Source organism: Varroa jacobsoni, unplaced genomic scaffold (genome assembly GCF_002532875.2).
Source record: "Varroa jacobsoni isolate VJ856 unplaced genomic scaffold, vjacob_1.0 scaffold_57, whole genome shotgun sequence".
Lineage (NCBI taxonomy): Eukaryota > Metazoa > Arthropoda > Arachnida > Mesostigmata > Varroidae > Varroa > Varroa jacobsoni.
In genome coordinates, this window is record NW_019212959.1 from 5,355 (window position 1) to 14,086 (window position 8,732).

The 8,732-nt window shown below is 40.8% G+C and overlaps 1 protein-coding gene across 3 annotated transcripts; it reads left to right on the top strand.

Moving 5' to 3' along the window:
* The first annotated feature begins 301 nt into the window (after window positions 1–301).
* LOC111261025 (uncharacterized) lies at window positions 302–8,282 on the top strand. Of its 3 annotated transcripts, none has more exons than XR_002680723.2 (5): window positions 302–633; window positions 2,897–3,108; window positions 3,242–3,361; window positions 3,681–3,844; window positions 4,015–8,282. XR_002680723.2 is itself a non-coding variant. In XM_022834203.2 (4 exons), the coding sequence occupies exons 1-4, from the start codon at window positions 594–596 to the stop codon at window positions 3,705–3,707; spliced, it is 399 nt and encodes a 132-aa protein (XP_022689938.1). In that variant the 5' UTR covers window positions 302–593; the 3' UTR covers window positions 3,708–4,394. The 3 variants fall into 3 exon arrangements, 1 of the variants encoding a protein (XP_022689938.1); XR_002680725.2 differs by having other exon boundaries at window positions 3,681–3,761; XM_022834203.2 differs by having other exon boundaries at window positions 3,681–4,394.
* Window positions 8,283–8,732: the final 450 nt, after the last annotated feature.

An 8,732-nucleotide genomic window follows, 5' to 3' on the forward strand; every position in this document is an offset into this window, starting at 1 on the left:
TCGTTAAGCTTGCTTGAACGTACATTTAGGTCAAGTCTATCTTTAACGGAGATTGCTAATCGTTTTCATTCGGAAACGTTAGAACCTGGAGTCAATGTCTATCCGGCTTAGAGAAGAAATCGACGTGTCAGCGTTCATACACTCAGACTAAAGTCTTAATTCGGCGTGAGTAAGAAAAAGAAAAATGATGATCCTGATGGAGGTACCAATTTAATCCCATTTGCTAGAGGAGGTCCTCTCCTCTCTCTTCTAGGCGTGCTCGCAAGGTCGCCTCGACGGATTCCTCAAGCCTTTCACTGCTCTCGATCGAAACTAGTGTACATCGTTACCCAGGAACTAGTATTAACAAGCTTGCTGAAGCTCTTTGTTATGCGTATCGTTAGTTTTCGTAAAGTAAAGAAAATTGAGTTTTCCCCTAATGTGCGAACGTAGTCCACCTTGCACCTTCAAATTCTGATCGTGGATTAATATTGACATTACGTTTCCCCTTGTACAGACCAGCCCGTGTGAGCTTTTAATAAGCACGAATCGAAACGAGAAAACAAACACCAAGGTATAATTCGGATTGACAAATACGTTGGATAATAGTCACGATGCTGGCCATGGTTCTCCTTACCGCATCTCTCGCTGTGGGTAAGCTTATCTACGTGTAGACAACTTATGATGAATACTTTCGACAAAATTTCTGGATAGTGGATTGTCTTTGCGTATTCCGTTATATGTGCTCTGATAGGTTCGGCGATTCCGCCCAATATATCATACGACAAATGGACACAGACACTATAGCAGAGGTGTCCCAGATCCGAGACGTTAGTAAACCTCGCCTGCGCCACGACCTTTTCAGTTTATATTTTGGGCCGATACTGAAGCGGCTCTGTATCCGTTGCACAGTCTCGAATGCCTGTATGTACACCTATCCTACCAAAGTGATGCACCCTGGGTGCCATTTCAGCTTTGAAGTGGCTCAATTTGCGCTAGCCCTTTGTTCCTTTTCGACCCTGTAGGGGGACACGTTCACGTGTACGTTCCGACCAATATGCGCTCCGACGCCAGGCTTAGGCATGATCTCGTTCAGGCTAAATGCCTCTCGCCTGACGTCAAGTATCTGCCATATTAAGTCCAAAGTTATGCTTTTGAAATAGATCTTTTGTTTTATAGTACACTAATACACAATCGTAGTCATGAATCGTCTCTTCAGGCTACTCTTAGCGGTGGCAAGTTACCTTGAAAACAATCGGGCACGCGACAGTTTCCTAAGCTATTACGATTGGTGGCTTTCTTGGCTTCATTTTGATATCGATGTACCTGGTAATAGATACAGTCCCAGCTTCGCAAAAGCCGTTAAGTCAGGCGGTGAGGTTACAGTAAATCGGCTCAAGAAGTAGTCATCCCGGCAAGATTTCATCGAGGCTTTTAGAAATGCCTTAAACTAGGATTCTCTCTAACAGAAGCCGTTTCTTTTAAACGGACACCTTTTTGTGAACTTTTTTTTTGCTATTATTTTTTCTGACGCCGGTGTAGGATTCTGCTGCTTGTGGTGTATCTATCTTCGATGAGGCTTTTTTTGAGCAGACCGAGCCTTGAGTTAATCCCACGTTTCCGCGCTATCGACAACCGGTTTTGCGCACCAAATCTGCCGCATGTTCCTCGGCGAAAGTAGAGCATGCCGTGGCTGATACGCATCTATTTGAGGGCATTGCCATGGTAATCGCTGGTTCCAATTTTATTGTTAATAAATGGTAACAATGACATATGGTTGCTTTGCCGTTCTATAGGTCTGTTGGATAAGTCCAAGATAACTCAGCCCGGGAAGGGACTTAAGAACTAGGCAGACGCATTCTGAACCTACCATAAATGCAGACCATTATTTTTGACATTCAGTTTCTGTCCAACGTTTGACTATGGCTTCTAGCCTTGTATTGGTCGCCAACTTCTGCATTTTCATATATTTCTTATATAGCGATGACGCGCTATAATCGCACTACATATATATGTAAGTTTACCTATAACATGTGGGAAGTAGAAGACTCAACTAACAAAAAACAACAATAGCTGATTGTGTTTTAAAACAGCCACATACGACATAGACACATAAATTCCTATTTATTTATTTAGAGAACTTACTTTACGTAATGTATTTACGTGAAGTGATATCTCTTATCTTGATAAGAATGATAGTTCTAAATATTGTGCCTAGCATGGTGGTTCTGGTCAAAAAACGATATAGTGTCGCTCGCTCACAGATCTATTTCAAATTTATAGATAGACGTCAGTTAGGTAGGCGGTAGAGCTGAAGTTTCTCTATACATGGACTTTAATATATCTGACAAGAAATATTAGAAACAGTCGTCAAGTACCAATGACAGCCGTTGATGTGTGCTATGTAAATAAAAGCAAGTCCAGATTTATACAAAATGGGTCGGGATTTAGTACGTGGTCTTTTTTGACAACATCGATTTTAGTACTCTCCGCATTTTGTAAACAAGTTATCGTAATGACATGTTTGACCAATGATCATTTGTAAGTTGTCTGGGCCCATTAGAATTTGATCATTGTGAATATCATAACACCTTGTATTAGCATGATCATTAACTTAATCCCCTATCAACATAAAGAAAAAAAAGTCGAGACACACACCGAACGATTCTTTATCTGCCTTTATTTTATGCATGATTTTTAATTCAAGTCAATGCACTTTCTCCAGTTATCCTCAAGTTACTATTTTTTAACAACAGATCACTGATGTCAAACCTGCTCACAAGTATATTTGCCTGTTCCTTGTCGATTAGAGCCAAGAGTGATCTCCGTTCGTATAGCCATAATATGGTCTAATGTATATGAGGAGACCTGGTATACTGGTGTGGCATGAAAAATGCACGGTACTCTTGAATTTCAGCTGGAGCCCACGGACTTTCAGCAGCGCATCTCGTGCTCCCGTCCCTCGCCAGGCTGGGCAACGAGGTGAAAATGGCCTGCACTTTCGAACTCGACGAAGGCGAAGTCGTCTATTCTATTAAGTGGTTCAAAGATGAACAGCTGTTTCTCACGGTAACACCTGGCGACCAACCTCCGCTCAAAGTCGTGGAGCTTCCAGGAATCTTTGTTGATGTAGGTACCCTTTTATCTACTGTGCACTCGTAAAGAGAAAATCGGTAACGGGCCCTACTGAATAACATGTAAGAAAATACCAAATTATCACATCATTGCATTTTCATCATTGCAACTCTATTTACATTTGCAGCGTAAAGGCACCGCATACAATAAACTCGTCCTAGGTCGAGTCGAGTTCGAAACGGCCGGCACGTACCGATGTTTAGTTAGTCTTGATGGACCATCGTTTGCCACAGCACGTTCCACAAAGGTAGGTTATTCGTAGTCTTCTCTGTCAGATCAGTTATTTGCCTGTATTAATGTTTTTGAACCTTTACCTAAGCTAGAAGGCGAATCGTACATAAAATCCGCACTTTCATAAGCGTTTTGCTATACCTACACAGAATATTGAAATAACTACTCCCGTTATCCAATGAAGCCACTATTACGATCATGAGCTCGATCATATTTTTAGCGATTACTACAGTTTAGGCCGTGGCGTTATTCCGTCGATCGTCCACGTCAATTAGTCCCCTGACGTCGTCCTTCGAACCGTTGAGCTGATGCTACCCCGCCATTTTTTGTTGCAGGTGCTGAAAGTGGTTAAGGAACGATAAACAGCTGTTGGGCAGCAGTAAGGAACGGTCTACATCTTCGCTACTCATATTCAGGTGTCTCACGTCTGTTGTCTCGTTGAAATGCACACGTCTCCTTACCATACTTCTTTACCACCTCGCTTTGCCAGCAATAGGCAGTACGATATCGTCTTAGCATTCCAACAATGTATAATACGTTTTTAATCACACAGTCGTCAAAATAAAAATGATCATTATGGAATAAGTATATTCCATATAGCATCACAGATGAGTTATCCGTGTCCATTTTCCCTGTTTCTGCTCGTTGCACAATTTTTGTATCGTACAGAAGGAACACCGTAGTCAAGTCCGGCGACGTTCGAGCGGTGACTGACAGCGTCTAACGAACATACATAGCCAATGAAACCATTCGTATGAGCACTGATAGTGGTAGTTGTTGATTGATGGCTGGTGTCCTCATCGCGACCGTTCGGCCTTGCCCAGAAGCATACCCTAGGAGGACATCGTACCTTCAACTGGAACTATTATAATTCGAGAAAAAGTGATCTAATCGGGGAATACCATGTTGCTGCCGTCAATTAACCCCAATCAAGTCCAATCGAAACGAGACAATAAGAAGAGTACAGCCGAGCCGGTACAACGTAATTACGACGTCGTCGTCATCGTTATCCAGACGCGCAAAAAATATAGGATGAGATGTCTGAGGCAGAGCGAGACATGTTTTTCTTCTTAGTGATTATGTTTTTGTTTTTTTTTTTCACTGCGAACTCATAATAGCTGATCTAGGACTGGTCTCTATACAGGTTGATTCTATTTGTCCCGAGAAAAAAGCCAAAAAATAGAGGCGCATGCCACGTACCAACGTATACTTTCGGATGTGTAAACAGGCCGTGTTTGTCTATCACATGTTCTCGTAAAATCTAAATAGATCTTCTTATGTGTGTTATGGAATAACATATACTACACAAAGGAAGCAATTTATTAATCGGTATTATGAACGATACAATTTATTTCCGATTCTGTGTTTAGTCTGGCGTATTTGCGCGGTATGATTCTCGCAGGATTTTACTGGCTATTTTATATTATATCTATATATATTATGATTGTCTTAGAATCATTTTACGACAGAAACTTTGCTATAGTAACGTAACTGGAGATATCGTTTAATAGTTCTTTTTCTTTTCTAACGCTTAAGAAATTCGCCGGAAAACCGAAAAAATAAATAGATCTATGCCTGTTGATTTTGTCTAACGGCATATCACGAAACCCCGCTGCTCAGGAACTCAAATCTCATAGTTATTTGTTATATTTGTCTAGAAGCAAGCTGGATGTCTATTTCTAATATGATAATATGTCTGTACAGTAGCTATGCATTAGTTTACACTCTTCGAGTGGCTCAGTCCATATATCAACATTTGCTACATCGTCGAATCTATCGTACGTTGAACAAGCTCCGGAAATCTTTTATTTTAAAACCAACTGCTCGACCATTCTCGCTCCGTTGGGAATAACAAATAGTAGAACCGGCAAATAATGTCCTATACTTCCGGTGGGCCAATGAGCTACCAACCATGAAGATACATACAACTGACGACGGTAGCGGTGGCAGTCGGGACGATAAAGGTCGGGTCCTAACAACAAACTTTGGTTCCCCAGTGGCTCTCATTCCCAATTCGAATTCAGCCTGTCTAGATCAAATAGCGTAGGGTATGAGCTTGTATGTGTGTGTGTGTGTGTGTGTGTGTGTGTGCGTGTGTAACGTGTCTGCATCAGTCATGGCGCGGATCCCCGATACTACGGCCATTTGTGACGGACCGGATAGATCTTGTCCGGTTCGAGCTGGCTCACGCTTTTTACCCATTTCGCTGGAAAGCGGCATTACCCTCCGTAAACGTCTCTATTTCTGTGTTATGTCCCCTTGAATTTCATGAATCTTTAGGATAAGTCTTTCATGCAAAGAACCAAATAGAAATAACCGACAAGACGCTGAACGGTCCCTCAGACCTTTGGGCATGTGAGGGCACCGGTCGGATTTAGCTCGTCGGCGTCTGAAAAAGGCCCTTAAGGCCACTAATGCAGGCACAGAAAGTTGAGATGAAAACTGTGCAATATTGGATGTATTTATGCTATCCTATGCCTTGTATACCAAGCACTTCGAAGTATACTTTGGCCAGCTTAGTGTACTAGCTTACTGGAAACAGCTCCCAGAAATTGAGAGCGCTTTGCTTTCCGTCGCTTCTCCAAGCTCCCTGCTAAGGATTCCATTTTGGCCACTCATCTAATTGGTATAGAAGAAACGCCATAGTATATTCAAGGCGAACCGCGAATCTACGCGCTTCAAAAACCCTTGGGCTATGCTGCAAGGATGAAAAGAGCTGAAGGGCCTTGTTCTTGGTCAAGTGAAGCTTCTGCATGCCACAAGGCTTGCATGTCTGCCGTAGCAGTCAGGCTTCACTAACGAACTTGCAAATCGCTGTAGAGTAGAGAACGAAAGGACAACTGGGACTTATGCCGTCGAACATCGGGATTCGATGAACCTTTTTCGCGAGGTCAGGCTATAACGACCCTACTGGGAGAAAATAGGGCATAGATGTATAGCTGACTCATAATACTCGCTGTTGGGCTGTGGAGGGAAGAGAAATATTTAGAGGAAGTGCGAGTACGAAAAAGAAATGACTAAGTTATTCTTTGTGAGGCAAGTAGAAGGCAAAAAACCGCAGCCTGCCGGTATCACCATTAGCGGTCTGTACATGTTGCATGGTACAAGAATGGCATTTAAGATTCCATGAGGGTGCAAGCTAGAGCTGGCTGTGACATTGAATCGCAGGCCTGCTGGAAGTACCTAGCAAAGTAGAAATAGAAAAGGACATCTTAGCATTGATTGTAACGGTCGAGCTTTTTTATTTTAAGTTCCAAAAAGAAATCAGCGCTAAATATCCACAGCGAGCCGAACTAATTCTCCGATCCATGAACATGTCATCGGAAATAGTGTAGGTAGCAGAAATTTCACAACAGAAAAACTTAAATCTTATGTTTTTTGCTAATTATTCAAAAGCTATATTTCAGGTTGAAGTTTACGCACTAAAAAAAAAGAACTCCTATGATTTGTCGAATGATGTCATACTTCAACCACCACACATCTCACACGTATTTGGTTCTAGATGCAATTGTTTAAGTTGCTAGCCGTGTTACAATTCTGTATTTGATTTTTTTTGCTAATCTACGATAAATACAATCTATCTTAAAAGTGGGAAGAATGCGCTTGACATCACCTGTGAAAATATACATATGGAGTATAACGGTGTTGACGCTTCCCTGCCCGTTTGAGGTCTGCTTCTGGGTTTGGTCTATTTGATATCAGCCAAAGGCCAGCTCGATCTACGTATGCCTATTAAACGCAGGCTAACGACCCGCCGACTTGAAAGAAGGGCAACTTGTTTTTGTTAATTTCGAATCACTATTGTCGTTCGTGGGGCTCTACTCGCATTTCCTACAATTATAATATATGATCCTTAAGTTAGCAACACGTTCAGTAGAAGAGACAAGTTGTTATTACACTATACACCATAAAATGTAAGAGAGGCTCAGTTCAATGGCATGTTTTTAACGTCTACCTACGGTTGAGGCATCGCTCTATTTAAGCAAATTCGCTTTTTCCGTTATTGAGAAATGTTTAACTTACTATTCAGAGATTATTGTTCAACTTTAATTTTTACACATACGCATTATTCGAACGAAGACATCTCAGTTCTTTCAGTTCAATATATATCAATGCGACAGAAGATAGTAATACTAACACGATTTCCTTGTTGAGTCAATCTATTTGATTAATTATGACTCTGATTGATACTTATGGTAAATTTAAATAATGATAAAATTAATTTTATGATTATTATGTGTACGTACATTCATTTTCAAGATTGTCTACATAATAAATAAAGGACTTTCCTCGGTAAACTTAGTTAAAGAATCCAAGGAACAGAAACATTTCTGTTTTGGATCATCCTAGGCTGGCTCGATTTTACACGTAGCTTTGGATAAAAGCAATAATTGACCAGGCTATTTCAACATAATAATAAAATAACTATAATAACAGGCCGTTTCTCCTTTTCCATGAGGGAACTTTGTGCACCTTGCGACGTACAGTCATAATCCTTGCAGCCGAACTCTGTAAACGATGGCTCCTTGATCGCTTGCGATTTAAACGCTTCTCCCTCATTAAGCAAAGGCAGCTGGAGGAGAATCCAGTAAGAATTGAGTCGTTCTTCAATAAGCTCCACTTTTCCTCTGAACTCAGCGTTTCATCTCTCCAATTGAGATCCTAAGCTTTTAGTTGGAGCTGTCATGTAATAATAATAATTCAGTTATCTTAATCCTCAGGACTACAAATATTTCGCTATGTCTGGATAGCTGGACCGTAAAGATTGTTGCTAGACTTTGGCAATGATCGACACTTTTAGCAGCTCCATTTGGTGACTTCATTTATTTAATTTTACAGAACAGTCCAAGGTTATATTTATTTGAGTGCAGTTATATATATTTATTGCTTAATTTCATTTATCCAAATAAAAGTATTTAACTAGATTGCTATGCCAATTTTGCCCGCTGCTTCTTAGCGCCTGACTGGGCAATATGGAGGGTTAGTGTTCGAGCATCATTCACGTTTGCGTTGCCTTTTTTGGACTTACGTTCAGTACAGAAAAGATCGTCTCACCCCATAGAAACACATTGATATTTACGTAATAATACATATGAAATAATTTATACTATTGAAATGCTTGTTTTGAATTAGTTTACAAAGACCGGAATGGATATCCGGCACACGACGAGTATATCTATTCTAGAACAGGTTTCGCTATTTGACACGTATAGGAAGGTATTTATACAAAAGTGCATCTTATCGGTCATGCCTCTCAATAGTAACAGCAAAAAATGAACCTCATGAGATATCATTAGTTTATTGATTCACTGAGACTGGCTTTGGCGCCACTTGCGTAGTAGACTGAAGAAATAGGTTCTTCCTTCATAAAGTGTCATTCTCATTTG

Coding starts and splice junctions, on each gene's coding strand:
- LOC111261025 (XM_022834203.2), top strand. CDS start 594: ATGCTGGCCATGGTTCTCCTTACCGCATCTCTCGCTGTGG. Junction 634..2,896: donor TACCGCATCTCTCGCTGTGG/GTAAGCTTATCT, acceptor CTTGAATTTCAG/CTGGAGCCCACGGACTTTCA. Junction 3,109..3,241: donor TTCCAGGAATCTTTGTTGAT/GTAGGTACCCTT, acceptor TTACATTTGCAG/CGTAAAGGCACCGCATACAA.